Source organism: Gekko japonicus, unplaced genomic scaffold (assembly GCF_001447785.1).
Source record: "Gekko japonicus isolate JY-2015 unplaced genomic scaffold, Gekko_japonicus_V1.1 scaffold450, whole genome shotgun sequence".
Taxonomy (NCBI): domain Eukaryota; kingdom Metazoa; phylum Chordata; class Lepidosauria; order Squamata; family Gekkonidae; genus Gekko; species Gekko japonicus.
In genome coordinates this window covers 397,940-422,800 of record NW_015165843.1, presented here as the reverse complement: position 1 = coordinate 422,800, position 24,861 = coordinate 397,940, and the positions used below count along the sequence as shown (strand labels likewise).

General features: G+C 47.2%; 1 protein-coding gene across 1 annotated transcript in view; it reads left to right on the top strand.

The window, feature by feature from the left end:
* The window catches only part of RERE (arginine-glutamic acid dipeptide (RE) repeats), a 301,925-nt gene that overhangs the window by 19,413 nt on the left and 257,651 nt on the right, over positions 1 to 24,861 (top strand). Inside the window, 1 exon segment of the mRNA XM_015411042.1 lies at positions 21,090 to 21,160. Coding sequence (XP_015266528.1) covers positions 21,090 to 21,160 — 71 coding nt within the window.

Sequence of the window (24,861 nt, the reverse complement as noted above, 5' to 3'; positions counted from 1 at the left end):
TTCTGTGTTCATGGGAGCAATGTTCCCTCTAAGCTGAGTGAGTGTGAGCTAGGTCAGGAAGGATGGCTCCGGAGCAAACCAATATTTTTTGTTGTTGCTATTCAGTTGCACAGTCAAGTCCGACTCTTTGCGACCCTATGGAACACATCACGCCAGGCCCTCCTGTCTTCTGTCGTGCTCCAGAGTTTGCTTAATTTCATGTTCGTTGTCTCAATAACACTGTCTAACCATCTCATCCTTTGTGGTCCCCTTCTTTTTTGACCTTCAATCTTTCCCAGCATCAGGGTCTTCTCCAGTGAGTGCTCCCTTCTCATTTGGTGGCCAAAGTATTTGAGCTTCATCTTCAGTATCTGGCCTTCCAGGGAACAGTCAAGGTTGATTTCTTTTAGGATTGACTGATTTGATCTCCTTGCAGTCCAGGGGACTCTCAAGAATCTTCTCCAGCACCATAATTCAAAAGCATCTATTCTTCGGTGCTCGGCCTTCCTTATAGTCCAACTCTCGCAGCCATACAGTACTACTGGGAATACCATTGCTTTGACCATGCGGACTTTTGTTGGCAGGGTGATGTCTCTACTTTTTATTATTCTGTCAAGGTTTACCATCGCTTTCCTCCCAAGGAGCAGGCGTCTTTTAATTTCATGACTGCAGTCACCATCTGCCGTGATCTTGGATCCCAGGAATGTGAAGTCTGTCACTGATTCCTCGACTTCTCCTTCTATTTGTCAAGGAGTGATGGGGCCGGACGCCATGATCTTAGTTTTTTTGATGTTGACTTTCAAGCCAACCTTTGCGCTCTCCTCTTTTACTTTCAACAAGAGGCTGTTTAGGTCCTCTTCACTTCCTGCCATTAGAGTGGTATCATCTGCATATCTGAGGAAGGAAATGGCAACTCACTCCAGTATCTTTGCCAAGAAAACCCCATGGACAGTAACAAAAAACCAATATATGCAAGTAGCCAAATCGCTCACTCACAACTTTAATGGCAGTCGCTCACAAAGTAGAATTTTTGCTCACAAGACAACATGGCTTAGAAGGGAGCATTGCATGCAAGAGCTGTGGTCCCTCCCAGAGGCCATGGCCAACAGTGTGACATTTGAGGCAAAAGAGGATTGACCGTTGGTCCGCCTAAGTCAGCTATCCCAGGTCTTTTTCAGCCCCATTCACAGAGATCCTTTTTCACTGGAGGTGTTGCCAGAGATTTGAAATTTTAGGACCTTTGGCATTCAGAGCATTTGCCCAGCCACTGAATGATGGCCAGTTCCCAGCTGACACAACAATATGTCAGGGAATAATAAGCTTCTTCCCTTTTTTCTAAAAATTGGGCACATGTTCATGCAAACGTCGTTTATTCAAGTGGGTTGGGGAAACTCACAGTGTTAGAGCCATCAGAGCCTGGGTGGGATTTGAATGTTAGCCAGGGACGTGCTTTTGGCCTATTTCAGAGAAGAGGGTTTCAGATCTTGGAGTGGAGCACCATTGAGTCAGAAAGGCAGCCAGGCAGTGAGCGTGGACCCTAACCACAGGGCTGGATACCTGAAATTTAAGCATATGCATCCTTTGCTGGGCTACTTGTGCAAAGCAGACCAATGTTATACGTGCTTGGGCTGAAATGTGAGGTGTGCATCTCACTCCTCCCGCCCTTTAAACTACTCTCATTCAGGAATGCAGGTTTGTGTCTCTACTATACTCCCCTCCCCAATGCCTCCCCCCCACCCCCTAAATCTTCAGGAATTCCCTGCCCCAGAGTCGGCCACCCTGTCCTTTGGGTATCCTGTGCCCAGGCACTTTATGGTTTCGGAGATCAAGCCCTGCACTTTTGATTGAGCCTGGGGAAAAAATAGGGAGCCAGCAAAGGCCTCGCAGTACGGGAGTACTACGATCACGGCAGCATGCCCCTGTTAACACTAGTTGTTGTGTTCAAGAAGCCTTCCAAAGCCAGCCTCATGCAGAGAGCATCCCAGTAATCTAACCTTGATGCTAGCAGATGTCTGATCTGCTTTGAGTGACCAGCACCCTTCGTTTCGTCCCCCGGGAATCAACCAGGATTTGACTGCCTGTATCAGAGGGATTCTGATTACCAGCCAAGCCTGCCTTTTTGCCTACAGAATCAGCACAGGCTAAAACCAATATGAACATATGGAACGTTTTGCACTGTGAGTCTTAGGCGCTCAGGTGGCTAGTGAGTCTCTGCAGAGACACCTTTTCTGTTGCCTTTTGGAAGGACCTGCTGGTGGTGCTCAAGCGTAGAGAACAAGCCACGCCTTCTGGCTCTCTTTGGACATGCTCAGAGGTCATTTAGTGGTTGGAGAGGTTTCCTCAGTGGCTTTAACTCTTGGCTTGCTTCTCACTATGGCACACCACCTGATGCTTGGCTTCTTTTCCCTGTTCCTGACTCTTAGTCTGTTGCCCACAGTCTTGGCCTTGGCACTCTTCCTGTCATATGGGTCTGTTGCCACATGACTTTACTATCATGTGACTTCTTGTCACCTGTGTGCAGCTCAGTGGGTCCTCTGTGAATATTCATTTGTGTGCCAGAGAGGAGAACTCTAAACAATATCAGGCCTCCAGTAATTTACCTCTGAGTCAGTGTACCTTTTTTTGGGATTTTTCATATGTGCATGTGTGTGCACCTGGAAGTCACGCCGACCTCTGGTGACTGACTGTGCGTCCACCTGGAAGTCGTGGTGACCTCTGGTGACTGACCCCTGCTGGGGGCCTGGAGGATATTCAGAGAAGTGGCTGAATAAAGCCTGCCCCCGCCTCCTGACTGCTGGTATTCCAAGGAGGTCTCCCATCGAAGTACTTGCCAGGGTCACCCCTGCTTAGCTTCCGAGATCCGATGAGATCGGGCTTGCCCGGGCTATCCAGGTCAGGGCACTCAGTGTACTTTTTATAAGGCATTAGTAGGATGACTACAGTGCTAACTTAGAGGCACAAGAGGAAGGGTGGCACTGCTAACAGAACACTTTTGGTATCTGTTGTTGTGCAGCCAGTCAGGCTCTGGACCAGAAGATCCAGACCTGGTGTTACAAGCTGTGGCTGGATGGCTTAGACTGAGTCAGTTGAAACTGAATCTGACAAAGTTGGAGGTTCTGTGCCTAAGTCGCGGCGACCGGGGGTTAGGGATCTCACTCCCGACCCTCATCGGGGGCGCCTTTGGTGCCAGTGCCGGAGGTTAGGAGCTTGGGAGTGCTCTTGGATGCCTCCTTAATGGTGGAGGCCCAGGTAGCAGCCACTGCCAAGTCAGCCTTTTACCATCTTTGGCTGATTAGGCAGTTGGTTCCCTTCCTTGAACATAGCGACTTGGCAATGGTAATCCACACAATGGTCACCTCAAGATTAGACTATTGTAATGCTCTCTACATGGGGCTGCCCTTGTCCCAAATTCGGAAGCTGCAGCTGGTGCAGAATGCAGCAGGCGGGCTGTTGTTGGGTCTCTTTCCACGAGAACATGTCCAGCCTGCACTGAAATCATTGCACTGGCTGCCTATAGCATACCAAATTCGCTTCAAGGTGCTGGTGCTTACCTATAAAGCCCTATATGGTCAGGGACCAGCATACCTGAGGGACCATCTTTCCCCACATGTTCCCCAGAGAGCACTGCGTTCAGGGACACAAAACCTCCTAGTGCTCCCTGGCCCTAAAGAGGCCAGACTGGCTGCTACTTGGGCTAGAGCCTTTTCTGTGGCAGCACCGTACTGGTGGAATGAGCTCCCTGAGGACACCAGGGCCCTGTGGAACCCACTTCAGTTCCGCAGGGCCTGCAAGATGGAGCTCTTCCACCAGGCATCTGACCACGCTTAACATCCTGATAACTTGGACATCATCTAAGTCTATACTAACTGACTCCTGTTAACGAAAACATTGGATTATGGCTGCCATCACATAGGAATACATGTATGCATTGCAGTTTAGATTTCATGTGTTTTTAAACCGTTCTAACCCTTTTATGTAAGCTGCCCTGAGCCTGCTTCGGAGGGGAAGGCGGGGTATAAATCCAATACATACATACATACATACATACGGTGCCCCTGAGGTGGGGGTAGAACAATCACATGTGCAGCAAGTGGGTTCTCCGCCTGAAAGAAAATTCTTTTTTCCTGGCTTGAGGTAAGCTGTCGCTACAAAGCAAAGGCGTGTTTCCAGCTTGAGGCCATCTGATTCTTCTTGGGGTACAGGGGTCTGCATTGCCGTAAATGTGCCCCAAAGAGCGCATATGATGAGCGCAAGCCCTACTTCTCTGCCACACCCCCTTCTTCTTCTTGTTGCTCAACCAAGCAAAGCAGTGATGTCTGAGCCTGACCTATTCCTAGAAACGGAAAGTGAGTGCTGCCAAGGGGGCAATCACGGCCTCCCCAACCCCCTCCTCCAGTTTGCTTACAAACACAGGAACGCTCGCGCCCTGCCTTTTAATGTGGCAGGCGCGGTTCTGGCTTTTAAAACATGGAACAGCTGTTAATGCACGACAGATGGTGCCACTCTTAAAGACTGATAAATGGAGGTTGATCCTTCAAATGGAATCTTTTGGCTTTCTAGCTTATCTGCACATATATTTTGTCGTTAAATAAAGCAAAACAAAGTTCTGGGGGAGGAGAGGAAGTCAGGCTAACATTGTGTGGTAGTCTAGGACGGGGAAAACAGTTTGTAGTGTCGGTTTGGAAATGTAGGTCCAGTACGTTGTTTTGTTCTCCTTTCCCATCCACAACGGGGGAAATTGATTCTGTGATCAAGTGGTTTTCCATCAAGCTTGCAAGCAAGTGTAAATTATTAGGTGTCTATCGCAGTGGGATTGGTGCTCCTAACTCTAGATTTTAAAAAATAATTAGTAGTAGTCAGGACTGGTGTCCACTCCGATGCTGGGGTACCACCTTCAAGGTCAACGAGCTTGTTGTAGTAACAGATAGTGAGTTTGAGAAGTGTATTGTTTGTTTGTGCTGTGTTTTTTGATTGATGCCGATATGCCGTGTTTGATTCGTACACTGGAGGAGTTTTTAGTGGAAAGCATTTCCTTGGACCTCCTGATAGGAAAAGATAGTGTTTTGTTTGCACTACTGTACAAATGAAGTAAACAAATATTGTCAGGTGATAAATGTTCTCTTATCTATGGGTATTGTCAACGGAAGCATTCATAGACTCTCCTGCATTGTCGACATCCTCATATTGTGCTTTGGAATTGAGGCAAGCTGGAATCAGAGGTATGTTGGAATCACTGATCCACAGCCAAGAAGAAGCTCTACAGAGCAACAATGGGCATCCTCTTCTTTGACGTGATGCTTAAAGGGATACTTTAATTTTTGAATGCTTTTACTTCTTGCTAGAGATGCACATTTTATTCAGCAAAGTAAGCATTTTATCAAATTTATCTTTAAAAGCAAGCGCGCTATCCAGTCCACATACGTAAATCTTCTGTATCAGTTCTGCGGCTGATTTTCACTAAGAAACAAATCATCACGTGTTTACTCCAGTGTCAGTTTTCCACACCAACAATTAACAGTAAGGTCAACACTGGAAAGCAGACGTTCACAAAGAATCCTGGAACGAACCAGGGAACCCTTTGCTACTTTCCCATGCCGTGGAAGACTCTTACAGCAGTACATAAATGGCAAACCAGTCCTTATGGTTTAATTATTTCAACCTTTAATGTTTTTACATCCCAATCGTCGCCGTGCATGGCAGTTCCCTTGCGGCCAAGAACAGCTTCCTCTTATGATGCACCGCCTTTCCTGTTGAGGGATCCCTTCCTCTCGGAGGCATCATCCTCAGCAGCGGGTGAAATGTGTTCTCCTGTCCTCTGAAGTGGTGTGTCTTTCACTAGACAGGTGTCTTAGAGGACAAAAGGGGCCACGCTGAAAGGGGGAGAAAATAACTAAAAGCTTCTGCCGTACGATTGGCATTTCAGCAGCTGCACTAATTTCGCAGGAAGCCTATTAGAAGCCCTTCCTGTATAGAAAAGTGTTAGGAAGCCATTTGTGGTTTAAACAATGGGGGGGGGGGGGAAAGAAAGAAAGAAGGGGGGGGGAATCTCCCCGTCTCCTATTTTAGAAAGCAAGTAGCACTTAAGCCTTTTAGTCACCAAATACCTTGTTGAAAGCTTGTGAGGCTTGATTATAAAAATGCCGGGTGGATGAATAGCAAATTGCTCGACAAGAGGGGAGTGCAGGAGATGGGGCTTGTTGAGAATGAATGGCCGTGTTGGCGGCCCAGCGTGCTTTCTGCAGAAGGTGCATCTGTTTCCACAACAGAATAACATGGCTCTCTTTCCCCACTGGAGATCCTCAATTGCCGTGGAAATAGAGCCTTGAGCCTAATTCGGCCCCGAGTGCCTGTTTTTGGCTCAGCGCGCCTGTGAATGTTTGCCTCCTCCTTACCATATTGGAGGGTTCTGGATATTATTATTTGGCAGTCTGGAGATTCTGGTGGATATACATCCTAAGAATCAATACAATTTAATTTAAAACAACGCCAGAACAGCTTAGCGTCTGCCTACTTGCATGCAGTTGAAGGTCACTGCGGAAAGATGACATTTAGGGGCCTTTTCAACATTGAAGTTAGGATACAGGGTGGATAGGGCTAAACTGAAAGTAAAGAGGTTAGGGCTGAGTGGACTGTGGAAGCAAGAGGGCATTGGAATAAGGGGTAGGTGGGTGTGTTGGGTTTCGTGAAAGCGACAGGTTGCAATGAGGAGTGAGACGGGGAGGGATGAGTGGTGGAGCCATCTGCTTTGTATGCAGGTCCCAGGTTCAATCCCTGGACTTTCCAGTTAAAGGAGCTCTTTCCTATTTTATTTTTTAAAAAATCTGAGTCCATGTTCAGCCAGTTGACAATACTGAGCTAGATGAGCTGGTGTGTTTTCTTCATTTGAAGGGCAGATTCCTATGTTCATACAAGCAGTAATAGTACAGGTTTCCAATTAGCTGCTCATTTGGTTCTCCTCTGTTTGGGGGGGGGGGATCACATCCAGGCACAAACCGGAACAGGTTGCTCATTGACCATAGTCTTGGGCTGATAGCCAGCAGCTATGCAGCATTACTGAACTGGAGAAACACAGTGCTTTGCTAACGGTGCCTACCTATTTGCATTTCCTTCTCCTGTGAGTATGGTGGTTGGCCAAGATGGCTTGAACCAGTGGGAGGGGGGAGCCTCTGCTTTTTTTTTTTTTTTAATTTACAGGTCTATGTTGGCAGCCAGTGGGAGAAGGGCAGGGAGATATGCAGGCCACAAAAGCTTTACTTTATCCATGGAAGTTCTTCTGGCTTGTCTGTGGATTCAGAACCTTTACCAGCTGCATTTAGCTCTCTGGGTTTTTCTCTGGAGCTCTGAAAGCTAGAAATGTGCCTTCCAAGTATGTCCAGTTATGCATCAGATAGCGTACCTCTCCTTCTCCACTTGTCCAACGAACTTTGGGAAGTGAGTGTCATCATAGCCAGAACAGTTAAGATTTGACTCCAGTAGTGCCTTGGAACTCTTGTTGGTCTCTAAGGTGGTACTGGAGTCAAATCTAACTGTTCTACTGGAGAGTAAGATAACTTCCTTACCTTAGAGCCAGTTTGGTGTAGTGGTTAAGAGTGGGAGACTCTAATATGGAGAACTGGGTTTCATTCCCCATTCCTCCACATGCAGCCACCTGGGTGACCTTGGGTCAGTCCCAGTTCTCTCAGAGCCCTCTCATCTACCTCACAGGGTGTCTGTTGTAGGGAGAGGAAGGGAAGGTGACTGTAAACCCCACTGAGACTCTTGAGTGAAGGGTGGGGTATAAATCCAGCTGCTCTCCTTCCTCTCCCTCTTCCCCCCTTCCTCTGAAATGGTCTTCTTGGTGGCAAGAGAGCATCATTATCTTATTTTTATTTATTTTTCACATTTCTATCCCGCCCATCCCGTAAACCGGCTCAGGGCAGGTCACAACAGTTCAATAAATACAATAAAATTTAGAACACATTAGAACATATAAAATCAATAGTCGTGCTTGCCATAGGGAGAATCCGGCCTATTAAGGTAACTACGTATGGCTGGTTATCAGTGGGTGAGAGACTGCAACCTCGGGGGGGGGGATATGTGGACAAGCAAAGGCCTGGCAGAACAGCTCCGTCGTGCAGGCCCTGCGGAATTGAATAAGATCCCGCAGGGCCCTGATCTCAGTAGGGAGCATGTGCCACCAGGTGGGGGCCAGGGCGTAAAAAGCCCTGGCCCTGGTCGAGGCTAGGCGGACGTCCTTTGGGCCAGGGATCACCAGGAGATGTTGACTCTCAGAGCGTAATGCTCTCCAAGGCATATATGGGAAGAGGTGTATATGGGAAGAGTTTGCTCAAAACTCACCAAGTCGCTAGTCCATGACAACGTTTACTATCCCGCCAGTATTTATATGGGTTGATGGGCCATGGTTCAGTGGTGGTGAACCTGTTTTGCATGCAGAAGGCCCCGGGTTCCTCCCCTGGCACGATCTCAGGTAGCAGACGGTGAGAAGGAGCTTCCTCCGCATGAGATCCTGGAGAGCCTCTGCCAACTAGGATAACCGCCCAGAGCTAGACAAATCACTAATCCGATTCCATGTAAGGTAGCTTCATACGTTTGCTTGTTCATAGCAGTCCAGGTTTTAAAAAATGAGAACCGTTTGCAGATCTTTCCTCCTTGGTCGCCTGGAGCCAATTTGTAGCTCTTCAGAGGCGACCAGGCAACTGTCTGCAGTAGTAGTAATACCAGTTTTTATGCTGGAAGAAGGAGGGTGATAGTAGGGAGAAAACATGAAAGGACGCGGAAGAAGTCGCCAGTGGGATGCTCTGACCATTGAGATGTCTTTTCTGGCTTCTTACAGGAAAAGCTGATTTCCTTTAGCACTGCTGTCAGAACTGGGGACCAGGTAACTTAACTTTCTTTCCCTGTCCCCTTTGCCTTTCAGCTGTCAGCAGTTTTCATGAAAATTGGGCCTCCCTGTCAGAACTAGAAACAATATACTAGATCAAAATGTACATTAGTCTTGTGATGGGAGCCTTATAAAATGGCGTGTGCTCAGGGAAAGCGTCGAAGAAAATAATTGGAATGGGAAATCATGTAGCTTGATGCTTGAACTAGAGAACTGTTGCTTTCATAAAACCAGGAGCTTCAGACTACAATTAACTGTCATTAATTTTGTTGAATAGAAATATGTTCCATTTACTGTACAATCAGGAGCCAGGCTTGAATGAGTTTAAATTGATGAAATCTAAATTATACTGACAGTCCATTAAGCAGCAGCAGCAGCAGCAGTAGCAGAACCCTTAAAAGAAAATGGATTCTCCATGAGACCAGTTTATAATAAAATCATTTTGTGAAATAAGAACTGCAGCCCAGGCATCCAGAATTACTCCTGTGTGTTTCGAGCGCACACTACAAATTGGTTGAGCTGTTAGGCGCAGGAACCGGGGCAGCCACGCACGGCGCATTGTTTTTCTGACAAGGAGCCAGCCGTGTTAACTCGAAATCTGCTTGGCAGGAAACGACACTAAAAGATCAGACTAGCAATTTGTTTGCTGTCAGCCATGTGGGTGGGGGGGACGACAGGAGAGGTTAACTCCACACCTTCTTACCTGTCATTCCATGACTTCTCCCCTCCCCCTTGAAGATGCTCCACACATCTCCCCCTCCCATGTCTTCTTTTTCCTTTTGTCTCCATCCTCGTCTTAAGGCACTCTGTTCCAGTTGCATTTAAAGATCTGTCAGGTGGCTTCATTCAGAGGTCAGAAGTTTCCATACTTGAGGAAGAAGATATCAAATGGAAAGGGCCTCTGTTGTTGACAGCTGGATTCTGCTCCAATGTTATGATGCCTCTGCAAGGCTGAACAGCTGATTCATGCCTGCAGCAGAAGGTTTTTCTCTTCTTTTCACCCTGATTTGTCCTCTTGGGACTTCTGCATCGTCACCTGTCTTTCTGTCGGGGACCTGGTTGTCAGCCCCAGGGCTGGCGTTATCAGCCTTCAGCCATGCAGTGTAGATCCTTTCCCGTAGATCCTGCCAGTCTTGGGTTGCTGTTCCGCTGACCACGGTGCTGTGATTAGACGTAGGGTTCCCAGGTTTCCCGAATCTCGAGGGAAATGGAAGCCTGGTAGATCAAGGGATTGAGCTCGGTAGGAGAGGGGCAGCTGGTGCGTCATCTGGAAGAGCCAGAGTGTTTCAAGAAGGGCAGACAAGAACTCATCCCTGTTGTTCTGGGTTTTTGTTTGTGCTCCTTCCTTGGAGGACTCTCGAGAAGGTGGGTAAAACCTTGAAACTTTAGATCAAACTCTGAGAGTCTTGGCACGTCTAATGAGGTATGTGGCTGCTGCTGCAAACAGGCCTGCGTCATTTGCTCCTGTCTCGCTTGGTAATGTCTGACAACTTTAGAGTCCAGCGGCACCTTTAAGACCAACAAAGGTTTATTCAAGGCATGAGCTTTCGTGTACTTTATCAAATGGCATTCAGATATCAAAAGGTGCCACCGGACTCTAAATTTTTTGTACCGCTTCAGACCAACACGGCTGACCAACTGGCTCGACTTGGTAATGTCTGGTAATGCAGAAAGTGCAATGTCACTGGACTGCTCTTTTCTTCCTTCCCATAAGTGGCCACCTAGGGTTGCGAGCTCTGGGCTGGGAAATACCTGGAGATTTTTGGGGGTGGAGCCTGAGGAGGACAGGGGTTGGAGGGGAGAGGGTAGCCGGGCAGGTAAAATTCTGTCGTGTGTTGCCAAGGGCCATAACAATATAACAAAACCACTGCTCAAGCAATAATAAATGTATAAGAATAAAAGACGCAGCAAGGCTACAAGTAGTTTTAAGATCGTCAGGGCTGGAGTATAATGTTGACTGCAGCCGGTTAAATGCAAGTTTTGCACAAATCTCCTTGGCAGCCAATGCATATAGTGACACCAGACAGGTGGCATAATGATCCTCATCAGATAAAAGAGAGATGATTTTGTCTGCTACTGAATGCAGGGCAAGCGTAGCTAAAATGGCCGCAAGGAACTTGGCGCTGGGAACCGAGCAAAGGTCACGGAACAGGACATAATGAGAAAGATCCTCCGATTCCAATCAACCGGTATATCGCTGATCAACCGGTGTACTCGCTGATTAATGGCTAGCTATCACAGCTGTTATCATTGTTCGAAATCTGAGGACTGTAAAGGCTTCTCTGAAGTTTACGGAAGATGATGCTGGACAAATAGGAAGCTCTGGTGTGGTCCTGTGTGAGCCGTTTGGAGAGAGGAGGGACTTCAGAGGGGCATAATGCCATGGAGTCTGCCTTCCAAATCAGCCATTTTTCTCCAGGTGAACTGATCTCTGTTGCATGGAGATCAGTTGTAACAGTGGGAAGTCTCCAGCTACCACCTGGAGGTTGAGGAAATCCAAAAACAACACCCGTGACAAAAATAATGAAGAGCCAATGAAGATATGTTTGCAAAATCATTTACTGTAGCAGTTCTGTAGAAAATTATCTTCTGTTATCGCTCACACGCTGGCAATCCTGTGGCCACCAGAGGTGTAGATCAGCATCTGGGAAGTTCCAGACCCCAGGGGAATTGAAGCCAGGTTTTTGACATTACCTGAGAGAGAAGAAGAGATGGGCTGCCATTTTTTGGCAGTAGCTCTTCGTCGTCCCGTCCCCCCACCCTCCACCCCCAGTCCTAGTTTTGGCCTGTGTCCAGTTCTGTCAGAGCAGGCGGGCAAAGTTTTGGAGGTGTGTTGTACGAAAGGGAAGTGTTGGGGCTCTTTCAGGAAATAAAATGTGGGTTTGACAAACATGTCAACAGAATGTGGCAGTTCCAAGGTACTGGTGTTAACAGCTTGGCAGGAGTAGGTGCTTGCATTATTACTGTGGCCACAGCTTCAGGTGGAGTTGATTGACTTGGACTGCTTGCAGGTCTTGATAAATGAGCTCTGCACAGCTTAAAGTGCAGTAAGAAAGCACACATGAACATATGTCCATAGCAGTATGTTCCTTCACTGGCTTGACCTTTGCTTGCGCAAATGGGGTGGATAACCATTAATGTGGATGTCATAGGGATGGTGAATTCTTTCCCCATTAAAATATGAAACCCAGATTTGGCTTTTTTTGGCTTCTGTATGAGTTGCTTCATCACTTTTTAGAGAAAGAGAGGGAGGGAGAGGGGGAGAGAGAGAGAGAGAGAGAGAGAGAGAGCGAGAGAGAGCGTCCTGGGTTTTTATTTTCTTGGATGATGCAAAGTTGGACTACTACAGTAGCTAAAATGCTAAGAGGCGCACCATTGGATCACATTTTCTCTGTGTCTTCTTTTTTTCTTTTTTCTTCTCTGTGTCTTCTGACTGTGCTTTATAAAAGCTGGGGGCATCTTCGAGATTTGCCTGCTCTCGGAAGGCAGAATAAACGAGTGCCATACAGATGCTTGAAATATAAAGGGTGAAGCATTGGGGGGGAGTAAGGGAAAGCATATACCAAGTAGTAGCTTATTCCTTTGGGGTAGTCCACTGCAGAGGTGGCTTGAGGGTGACAGAATGCAGATGGTGGGACTGGCTGACCCCCCCCCCCCTCTCCTTATTCCTCATTGAAGCTACCCTTTTATTTCTCTGTCCTTGCTACTCTCAGTGATCCCTGCTGTGGCCTCTGCAGAGATCTGCTGCCAGGTTCCCTTACAACCTGGTGCCTGGCCTGCGTGGCATTCCCTTCCAAATTACAGGAGTGGCGACCTGTCCTCCTTCATCACAGGGGGCTTTGTGGGCCTTCACTGTTTCACAGTCAATTTGCACTCCTGTCTCCCCAGCTTAGCTGCTCACAGGAAGCAGATAAATCGTTAAGCACTAATTTGGGCAAAAGGCCCTGTAGCTTTCAGGATGCTGTCCTCCTTGAAGTCATGGGTTGCATCTCGCCCGTGCCCTTTAATTGCCAAAGTCAGAGATGGACTTGGTGTAGTTTCCGGAATGTGGTAGCTGCCTGACAGCCGCTTTGGGAGCCACCCTGAAGATGTCCCTCCAGAGTTGCCAGAGACAGCTTTCGTATAGGCGGTGGTGAAGAGGGCAGCTTTGACTATAATAATAACAACAACAGGATAATTCGCTATTGCTTGGACAGTGGTCAGGTGGATGGCTTCCGCTTTGTGTCTGGAAATGCCATTTCCCACCGCAAGCTACCTTCATTAGATGCTACAGAAATCGAGTCTCTTATTTCAGTGTCGGAGCAGTTGTGCTGGAATGATGGTGTGTACATAGCCATTTTGTTCTTCATGGCCTTCACTTAGCAGGGAATTTTTGCTGCAAGGAAGGCTACTGCTGGTGTTCAATTATGCTCCAACTTGGCCACAGACCCAAGTGTTGGCCAAGCACTGTACTTGACTAAGATAGTGAACGAGGCCCCTCATGTTGACTAAGTCAACAGGGGGTCCCTCTAGCACCATTCTGCCTCCCTCAAAGGCTGTGGCTCTTCGGGGACTGAGGTGGATATCCTCCACTCGTTCAGATAACCTGTTAGTTGGTTATGCCAAAAGACCGAACCTGGGGTTGTGTAGCTGCAAACGGCGTGCCTCACGTAGGGCAGAACTGCATGTTCCAGTTAACACTGGTTGCTGCTGAAACAGCTTTGAGTTGAGTTCTCCCCCTCCCTCCCCCATGTCCTATTGTTGTTATGCTGTGCATTTCTCCCTACCAGGGGTGTAGAGATGTATTGCATTGTGATTTTGGGAGACTGGGTGCATTGCATTAGAGAGGTTCAACTTCCTATGGGAATGGCAGCAGCCCAGATTTTGTTGCCATGGCTAGTGGTGTCTTTAGCTGGTAGATGTTCCAGCCATTGCCTCTTCAGTTATTCTTGCAAGACTGATATAAGGCAAGCCCTGCTGGACCACACCACAGGGCCATCTTGGCCACCCAGGTGCTGCTTCCCAAAAGTCGGGAATGAAGACCGCTCCACCCCACCCCCCCCGCCATGAAGCATCTAATATTTAGGAGTATACGTGGAGGCCCTTTTTTGCCACCATAGCTTTATGGCCATTGATAAGAGACTGGTTGGAACAGCAGCGGAACCAGGAAGGGGGGAACTCTTGAGCATTAACGTGCCCAGGAAAACTTGGGAGTTCATGCAAAAGGGGGAGAAAGCATTAGAGTGGAAATACTAAACTTGGATGCCTCATAACGGGGACGTTATAGCTGCAAATCATACGCTCCACTTAGGGCAGATGCTGCGTATGATAAACGTGACGGCTGTTCAGCATGGCAGCATCCGGTGCAGTAAACCCTTCAACTCCTTGGAAGCGCTGGCTTGCCATGCCTCGGTGTGTGCCGGCCAGCATTCAGGCCTGTGGGGAAAATGGCAAAAGCCAGGTCTGTGGAACTAGGTTGGCCCTGTGTGCTGTGTCCGTGGACCTTGCAGTTCATGACATCTTGTCCTTGATGGGGGCCACCTGGGAGACTGTCACGGACCTTGAGCTTTGGGTGACATTTGTCTGATTCGGGGCCCCATGGCAACAGTGCTCTTTAGCAGCAGCTTCACATCACCTCTTCCCCTTTATTTTGTGTATATATATATATATTTTGGTCCGGCTTTTCTCCACAGTGAGACCCAAAGCAACATCCGTGATGTTGTCAGTAGGTGGAACAAGGGGCATCCTGCTATGCGAAGATGTCACAGATATTTTGTATGCGTAGGTATTCTGTAGGCGAACAAGAGACGGGGCTGCCTGGTCGAGTAATAGCTCCTCAGGTGCTGTGATGTCTTGTTCCAGCCTCAGAAGTGTGGCATGCCAAAAAAAAAAAAGGCATTGCAGACATTGGACGCTTACGCAGCTCAAGCCTTCCAGTGCTCTGTTTGGTTATCCGGCTCGTCTCCGGGAGAAGCAGTTTTGGCCCCAGGGCTTGGATGTCGCATCCTGCTCTGCGACGCCGCTGGAGCTATAAGCCCCGGAGATCGGGCCTTGTAATGAAACCGTCGGCACAAAGCTGAGCTATAATTTTCTTCTCACTTTATCTCGTTAAAAAGCCCAGACTCTGGGCACTCTGTTCCTTTCCTGATGTCAGTAGGAAAGGAGCTTGATGGATGGCGATCAAATTATGGATTCAAGCAGGCTTCAGATTCTAATCCCTCTGCTAAAATACAGAACGGGCTTCGAAGCTTCCCAAAAGACCCCCGGCCCTTCCACTGTCGGGCCTGGCGAATCAGCCTCCCGTCACGTTCTGCCACCGAATGTTTAACGGCACACCTCCTGACGGCTGGGGCCCTACCTGATAAAATGGCCTGCTTTACAAATAATAGTTTTGTGTGTAGGAATGTGACACATGGGATTTTGCAGGCTTTGACTTGCTGACGTTGCTATGGCTACCCTATAAACACCCAGCAGGAAATGACTTTCTGTTCAGTAACAAGGCAGCAGCATTGATGTCTAGGAGGGATGGCTACTCCGTTCACTGGCTTCGGTTTGGGAGTGGGGAGGGCAGGAGGATGGGGGGGGGGTAATGGGATGGGCAACTTCCAGGGGTAGTTCCTTGCATTATGTACAGATCCATGCATTGAAATTTGCAAATAAGTCCCCCAAAGTTACTAGCACACAAAAATATCCCAGTTTCCAGTGCAAGATATTTTTGTTTGTTTATTTATTATTGGATTTGTATCTCGCCCTCCCTCCAAGCAGGCTCAGGGCGGATCACAGCAGTTAAAAATACAACACAATAAATGCAGTTCATATAGAGTTAAAACCAACAGACAGCAAAAGACTCAGTTCCCGGTGTCCACAAATGCCTCCCACAAGTGCTGGGCATATGGTGACTAAAACAAGGACTCACTCAACGGATGTCAGAGATCTGTAAGAAAGGGCAGTTCAACCTGGCAGTGTAGGCAGGGGAGGCTGTCATGTGCTTCATCAGCAGCCTGAAAGAAGAGTTAAAAAAAAAAAAAAGACAACAAATCATTCCCATTCAATATACAAAACCTTCCCAGTGTACCTGCCTGGAGGCAATCGTTATGCCACAGGTGAGTGGCTGCTTTCTACTCTGCTTCTCTCTAACACTTTCTTGAAGTCCTTTACTGATTTATCCTTGGGTCAAAGCTGGGAGAGGAGTGCTTGGCCAAGATTTCCCACGCCAAAACAAGATACTCCTTTTCTGTGCACCCTTCTGTTCCTCTACATTTTGGTGTGGTCTTCTTCCTTATTTACCCACAGTACTGGAAAGAATCCTCGACTCCTGGTCACCCAGACTCCTAAAACAACAAGGGAGGAAGATGGAAGACAGCAGTACTGTCTGAACCTCACAAGGACTTTTGTGAGGGTAAAATAAAGCTGGGACCTCCGTCTAAGAAATAAATGAAAAGAATGTTTTGGCCTGTGCAAATCTGTTCTGTGCAGGGAATTTTCTGCAGCAGGAATAAGGGGGAAGGTTTTCGTTACCTGTGCTGGCTTTGGAGCTATAGCACTTCAGCTTTCCCCGGAAGAGTACTGCCAAGGGATGCCACCACTTCAGCCTCTGCTCTGTCGTGGGCCGTCTGAGGAGCAGTATTTGGTTTCCAGTGCTTTTACAAGTGGGCTCTGGCATCTTGCAGCTAGTGATATAAGCCACATAGGGAGAGGGGTTGAGTGGGAACTTGCAAAGTAAAAGTAATCTTGAGGCCAAATGGAAAATAATTTCTTGTTAAGGATGCTTCAGAGAGTACCTGAAAGGAAGATGAGCTTTGATCCCCGGCATGTGCCATCAAGAAAAAGAGAGGGGAGGCATCTTAAATTTGCAAACAAGATACAATTTTGTACAGTAATTTAAAAAAACACACCAAAAACTTTTTGTGAGTAACTTTATTTTTTAAGCAGGATCATCTTACATTCAAGAGCATCTTCCTTTTTTAAACATTTTTTAATAAATGCAAAGAAAAATAACAATTAACAAAACTGGTAAGTTGGAATATACAGGAAAAGAGTGCTAGAGTTGCTAAAAAGGGTATTACATTTTCAGAGTTACAGTATCATGTTACATTTTTCAGATCAATGAGACATTCACATCTTACCATAGGTTTAAGTCATTAACTGTAGTAGGGATTTCACCCTGATCAATTAAATAATTCACAATAGGGAACCAAATCATAGCGTGATCTAAAGATTTGTATACATCTCTTCCATCTACATTTTCTGTTATTTTTGACGTTATATAGAACTTCCAAAGTTTAGCATGCCAATGATGTTGTTGAGGACTTTTAGTGTCTTTCCAAACTAAGGCTACTGCATTTTTGGCTGCTGCCAACAAAATAGCTATTCTTTTCATAGTACTACTAGATTGTATATGCATTTGCCATCTATTTAGTAGTATATGTTCCACTGTGCATTGCAATTCATAACCAGTTATATTGTTAACCTGAGTTATTATTTCTTTCCAAAACAGCTCTAGTTTCGGGCATTCAAGCCAACAATGAACATAATCTCCCACACCTCTGCATTTAAGAGCATCTTCCTTTTGAGCAAATACATTAATAATTTCCCAGTCTCACTTTTCTTAGAATTATGTGGATCCCTTATGCCCAGGGTGGAAATTATGGCAGTTCCAGCTTCCGTATTTCTGAGCCAAGAGGATTTAAGCAAAACTCTGTAAACTCTGGTTTTCAAGGGACCGCACCATAAATTTGGGGTCAGTGATTCCAGGGTGTATCTGGCAGTCTCCTTTCTGCTGTGCCAGAAATTTGTTTCCTGGTAGTAACATACTAGCAGGGCATACATAGGACTGATCATACAGAATGGATACATAAGAGATTCACCCATGGAGTAAATGGTGTCAGATTTTCTTGTGACACAACCTGGGCAACTCACCAACGTGTAAAATATTTCCTTTGCCCCTGGATCTTCTTAGGTGCAACCTGAGATGCTGAGAGCTCCAATGGGAGTGCTCAGGTACAGCTAGAAAGAATCCAGCTACCTATCCTACCTCTGCCCACTCCTCCAGTCCCGAGAAGGAGGAAGTCAACGCATGTTTGGTGTAGTGGTTAGGAGCGCGGACTCTAATCTGGGAGAACCGGGTTTGATTCCCCCACTCCTCCACATGCAGCTGCTGGTGTGACCTTGGGTCAGTCACAAGTTCTTTCGGAGCTGTTCTCTCAAGGGCAGTCCTCGAGAGAGAGCTCTCTCAGCCCCACCTACCTCACAGGGTGCCTGTTGTGGGGAGGGGAAGAGACAGGAGATTGTAAGCAGCTCTGAGACTCCTCCGGGTAGTGAAGGGCGGGATATAAATCCAACTCCTTCCTCTCCCTTCTTCTCCCTCTCCTTCCCCTCCTCCAATAGAGTGCATTCACACATCCCAATATACTGTGGTTTGCTGAATTAATGGCTGATGGTTAGTCTACCAGATTTAAGCAACAGATCACATCTTGTACATAAATGACATTTTGTCTGCTTAATGACTGCTTTGTCTCCAGGTTGACCGCCCTACCCCCTGCCCTCAGTTGTGGCTTTCCCCATTTCTGTTTGCAGCATAGTGCCCGTGCCTCTGAACCATCTTTCACAAGGATGCAAATCGGTACAGCAGTCACAGCCCCCTTGAATGGGGTGCAGCATATACCCCCTGCTTGGTTACTCAGGTGTCGGTAGTATCGACTGCTCTCCCACACCTCCGTCACGGATGTGATCTGATGTCCCCCTCCCACCCAGATGAACTCTTAGTCGCTCGTAGCCATGGTTCCTGTCGCAGAAGAACTGAAGACTTAAGCTCCGTCAAATTCCATCTTTGATAATACGCTCTGCTTATCTAAACTCATCCTGCAATGTCAGTTTATTTCTTGAGCATTTCCCCTTCCCGTTGAATTATTTTGCAGCATCACACTTAAAGGAGCTGCAGAGTTTATCTCTTGAGGTAGCAGGGTTCTTCTTCCCCCCCACACCACCCCGCCCCATGCCCAGCGATCACAGAAATTAATTCCTCGGCATACAGCTTCAATTTCAGCTCCTGGCGTATAATCTTCTGCGATGAAAGACATATTTCCATGAACGTAAGAGACTTTGTTGTGAAGATAATGCCACCCTTAGAAATGTCGGCTGTAAAGGAGATACGGAGACAGAGCACGGTGGCTTGACTCTTCTCTCTGTGCCTCCCCCCCTGCTTTTTAACTTCTGCAACAATTAGGTATTAAAGCAACAAGAGGAGAGAGAGCTCGCAATATCTTCAGCATGCGGATTATTCACAGATATGCCTCTTGGCAGAACAGCATGTTCATTTCCAGAGAGGGAGATAGATAGAAAAAGAAGAGCTGCAGCCAGCGAAGGAGTGGCTGAGCGGCGTCTCGGGAGCCATCTGCAGCTCCCGGGCAGTTCAATAAATGGGATGGAAACAGAGCTAAAAAGAGCTTTATTTGTGTGCCATGGGGATGGAGCAGTGGCCTCCGTCTCGCTCTCTTTCCTGTCCTGATCGCGTACAAGGATTGAGGGAGAAGAGGGGAACGGAACAGGCAGGCGAGCCCAAGGCAGAGGTGGCCTGGTCTAGTCTGTGGGCTTTCCTGTTAGGGAGATGGGGGGCTCAACCCAGCAGTGCCAGCACAGCTGCATGCTGTGGTTGCTGCGCTCCTGATCTTCATCGTCCTGCCTAAGAGCAGAGCTGGCTGTTGAAGTTGAGGGCTTGTGAGGTGTGTGTGTGTGCTATAGTTAAGGTCTTGCGTACAAAACCATAGTTGCCAGCTGCCACCTTTACTATTGCGGCCTACCCATGTCCTCCAGTGTAAATCATTTTGGGTACATCTGCATCTGGGGAAAGGGAGAATTCTCCTTGAACTATGCTCATCTCATGCATGGGAGCTTTACTGTCTCCTCCCCTGGAGGTGGCTCTTATTCGCCTTAGGCGACTTAAGTATTCCTAGAGGTCGGGCGCTTGGGTTGTCCGGTGGCAAATGGTTTGTCAACTTATGTGGTTGTCAGTTACTTTCCCGGCCCCGAATGGAAATGCTCTTTCTGGCCATCTAATGCGTTTTTTAAAAATCCCGCAGTGAGTAGAAGGCAGTATGCATGGTTTTCTTTCCCTCGTTTTGTTTTTGCGGCAGCCCTGTGAGGTGGGTTATGCCGACAGCGTGCCAGGTCTCCCATGTGCTCTTACTGCCACCACCCTAGCTCTTCATTTAGACAAGAATCCCGAAAGCTTTGGACTCGGCTTACTTTCTTAGTTAATGTTTTGCTGTCAGGTTCAACCTGTGCTTTCTAGAGGTATGTGGTTAGCCTAGCAACACCCAGAATCCCGTCAACGTCGGCTTGGGAGAGTTGGCTGAAGCTGTCAAACACAAAATCCAGGGATGGCCAAGGGGCCTCCAGTTTCACGCATGTGGAAGCTCCCAGGTTCAATCCCTGGCGTCTCCAGTTAAAAGGACGAGGCAGTAGGTGATGTGAAGGACCTCTGCCTGAGACTTTGGAGAGCAGCTTCCAGTCTGAGTAGACAACACTGACTTTGATGGACCAAGAGTCTGTTCCGGTCAAGGGGAAGCTTTGTGTGCTCATATGTTTGAAGTTTTGTGGCTGTGGGTTTTTGCTGTTCTCTTTTCTCATTAGCTGCCTTGAGAACAGCAAAAACCCCCACACTCTTACAGTCACAAGGTGGGTTACAAATATTGCAATGAATACCCACTGGAATCTTGTCTGCACAGCATTTCTTAATTCACGGCACGTTTTGGGGTTTAGCGGGGAGAGTACAACAAACAATTGTGCATCTACCTGCTACACTCCCACTCACTGTCCTTGTGGAGTCTCCTGTTCCGACCAAGGGGAATGTGGCACCTTGATTACGTGTTAGTTCCTTTGGGTTTTTAAAAGCCATTTGGCTGCAAGGGATTTTGACTGTTTCCTGTCTCATTTGGGATGACTCACAGGTTGTGACCTGGTCCCTGTGTCATCTTAATTAAGAGGTAGCACTGACTTAGCTTGCTGCCACGACACAAGACCCCTGAGAATCCCCCTTACATTTTGCCCAGTCCTCTTCTTTTTGCCCAACAATAATACATGGCTCCTCTTCCTTTGTACCAGGTTATATTTCTATAGTACACTTCCTTGTACTTCTCTGGATGTACAGAATTTATCTGATACATGCTGTTGGTCGTTCTTTGCTGAGATGAAGAGACTGATCGCCGTAAATTTAAAATCAAATCTCCCCCCCCCCTTCTTTCTTTTACAGATTGTGTGTACATTGAGAGTCGCCGACCAAACACCCCGTACTTCATCTGTAGCATTCAAGACTTCAAACTGGTAAGCATCAATGTCCATTTTCCAAAAAGGAACTTTTTTCTTTCTGGATGTCTTATGCCAGCCTCTCCTTGGAGGGTGCCTTTTGGTCACTTTTCAGATTATTATTCAGAGGTTTTATTATTGCTAGGGCCTGTCTGGCATAGCTGCTCTCTGTGGTCTTGGTTCCTGTGACCTGTTTGTTGTTATGACTCTCACAAAGGCCCCATTATCCGCTTCGATGCTGGGAGCATTAACGTGGGTTAGAACATTGGTTTGACTTGGTCTGTTTGGTACTGGATAGCTTGCCAGTCACAAGTCACTGCAGGAAAATGGGATTATTTGTCATAATCATTAGGGTTGTTAGCTCTGGAATGTGAAATTCCTGGATATTTTGGGGGTGGAGCCTGGTGAGGGGAGGGGCTTCAATGGGCTATAATGTCATAGCGTCCACCTTCCAAAGCAGCTGTTTTCTCCAGGGGAACTGATCTCTGAATTCTGGAGATCAGTTGTAATCCCAGGAGATCTCCAGCAGCCACTTAGAAAACGGCAACCTTAACTTGGGTGTAACTGTGTAGAGTCCTTGGATTGTGTTTATGTGTGTATGTGTGTGTGTAAGGGAGGGATTCGTGCTTGCTTGTTCAACTCAGGTGGTTTTATTTGGCCTTCAAGCAAGTCAGCAACCTATGATTTTGAAGACTGCCTTTTCTTTCAGAATCTGGGCCCTTGAGATCTGAAACCATGCAGTCATGAACACACACAAACTGGGAATGACTGTGTGGCTTGAGCCCGCATATGTTTGGGTTTTGAGCATAGGTCTTGTCCAAGGGGATGCCTAAAATATGGCCAACCAGCAGGCCTGGAGTTGGGACATGTTTGATTCTGCATCCTTAGACTTCTCTGAATGTTTCGTCTCCCCTTCCTACCCTTACTGTGTATTTTAATATATGTGCTGCGCTCTCTGAATGGAATAAACTTCCCCCATCGCTGAGCCGTTAATCCTGTCTTCGAGACTCCTTTGGCAGGGTCTTTCTGGAAGCATCCGTAGCTAGCTTTGCCATGGTCTCCTCTGGTGCGCCCTGACTTTTCTCCTCTCTGCAGCTGCTGGTGTGACCTTGGGTCAGCCATAAGTTCTTTCAGAGCTGTTCTTTCAAGGGCAGTTCTCGAAAGAGCTCTCCCAGCCCCACCTCACAGGGTGTCTGTTGTGGGGAGGGGAAGGGAAAGGAGATTGTAAGCCACTTTGAGACTCCTTCAGGTGGTGAAGGGCGGGGTATAAATCCAATCTCTTCTTCATTCTTCTGTCTCATCTATAGGAGGATTTCACTAGTCACAGAGTTTGCCTCTGCTCCTTTCTAGCAACAGGACCGTGTCGCTTGCAATACACTTAGCACATTGTTGCCCTCCTGCTGTGGATGGAGGGCCTTCCAGGGACTTGATAAACCACCTGCTTCCTGTAACTACAAAGGCAGGGAGGTTGTCCACATCTGGCAGGCTTCGTCCATTGCTGCTAAACCGTGTTGGCCTTTGTTTGGTCAGTTTAGAGGCTTGTGGTTTGCAAAGCACCAACTGTTTTGCATCCTCAGGTGTAAGAGGTAGGATGCCGGCCTCTCCCCAAACCTTCCAAAGGGACCACTGAGGCCTTGTGCACTGAGCTACACTGCTGTGGAGTGCGTGGACTTAGAACAAACTCCCCTTTGCACTCGCAGACAGGTTATTTCGCTGTAATTTATTTAGTTTCCTTAACCATATCAAAAGAAAGAGCATGGCCCTCTTGCTGAGATGCCAGGTGTATTCCTCTGTTAATTCTGACTTTGTAGTATATACCCAGAAGGCCCCGAGCCTGTCGCGGGAGAGACATCTCCTCTTAGCTTGATCTGTCTGCGAGAGCCGCCACCAGAGCTGAAGGCAGCCTTATGTAAAAAGCTTCCATTCTGGTTGCTTTGAGGTCGGGAAGCGATCATTTTTAACCTAAATAATGCACACATTTTGGATGGCACGTTATTCATCCATGTAAATCTCCATCTGTTTCTACCAGAGCCTCTCTCTTCCTCTCTCCTCCACCTCCTCCCGCTCCCTTCTGGTGAATTTTGTAAGGCTGCAGTATGGGGGACTGTGCTTCCCTTCCTCGGTTACTTTGACAGCCTGTTTCAATATTTATGTGTCTGCTATTTTTACCCCCCGGAGATTGCAATTATGTACCGTTTCTCTCCTTACAGGTAATTTCTCACATCCTTTTGATTTTTGGAGTCAGTCCAGCTTCCCGTTTTTTAAAAGTGTTTTTGTTGTTGTTGTTGCCGCCGCCGCCTTTGGGTTTTCTTCTTCTTCCTCCTCCTCCTGCTCTCTAGCAAATTCGGTATTACTGTGCTATGAACAATACTCTGATATTAAGGGAAAAGTGACAGCTTTTAAGCTACTGAGCTCTAATAACGCTTGAAGTCCCATTTATGCAATTCTGCACATTAGCAGGTGCTTTCCTGTTCAAGAGGAGCTGCTCCCACAAAAAAGAAAAAAAATTGAATTATGGCGCGATAGTTGCCATTCTGGGCAGAAGTTCCCGCTGAGCCACAGTAATTGCTTAGAGTATTAGCAGCCGTAAAAGCCGAAGCTGCTGTTGTCGGTACTGGTCTGGTACAACACATTAAAGCTGTCTGCAAAACAGCGTGGGAAGCAGTGCACAATATGCTTTAGTACCTCTACATATATCTCTTTTTTCTTTTTTCTTTTTGTTTATAAACCCAACAACCTCGTAGCGTTCCTTACATCACTTGCTTTTAGGCTTCGTGAATCCTCACTTAGCCATAAAGGTTCACTAGATAACCTTGGGGGGGGGGTCAGTCATCAGTGGTCAGCTGAACCCACCTTACAAGGGCTGTGGAGAAGGTAAAAAATGAACATGGGAACCACATTACCCCCCCCCCCCCCGGATCAAGGGAAGGATATAAAATGTAATTAGCCAAACACTAAAATGAGGTGAAACCTTGAAGTGTCAGCTGGTTTCAAGACTTTTTTTAAAAAACCTGATAATTATCTTTTTAAAAAGCATCTAATTGACTAAATGTTAAATGCATTGCAACAGTGTCAATATAGGGCCCTCTCTGGCCTAGTCTGGACATAGCACTGACCTGGCCATGGTCAGCAGTTCTTGAATGCTCAGGGTGCCAGCACACTTCCCTGCCCGTGTGAGTCTACCCATCCCCCTCCTTCCCTGGGTTAGCACTGGCCACGCGAAAAACATTCTAAGGTTGCATAATCTCTAACGGTGGGTTGCTGAGTTAAAAGCTGGCTTGCAAGCAGCGTTCAGTATTTAGGACATTGCAAGTACTATGTCTGCAGCAGTCCTTTGAGATCCTGAAGTAGGACCGGGGGGGGGGGGATATGTGTAGAAACACTTATCATTTAATAAACAAAAGATGTTGCTCACTGTTGAAAGAAAAAGCCATCTATCTTTCTGCTGATGAAAATAGTATGCAAATTGTGGGCTTCTTGTCAGCGAAACATACAAATGAGTGGCAGCCCTTCAGCTTGGGACGTGCCTCAAAATCTCCTTGCTGGCAGCTCCAAGACAGCATTCTTTCTCTGTTCGGTTCTTGTCAACCGATGCTACCTGCTGGTTGGATGGAAATAGTCAGGTGGGCATTCCGGAGCCATTCCCTCTGTATTCCTTTCCCTTCTCATAATTTGTTGTTGCTGCTCCTCTGCCCTGTTTGGGGAATTAAGAAAATGTG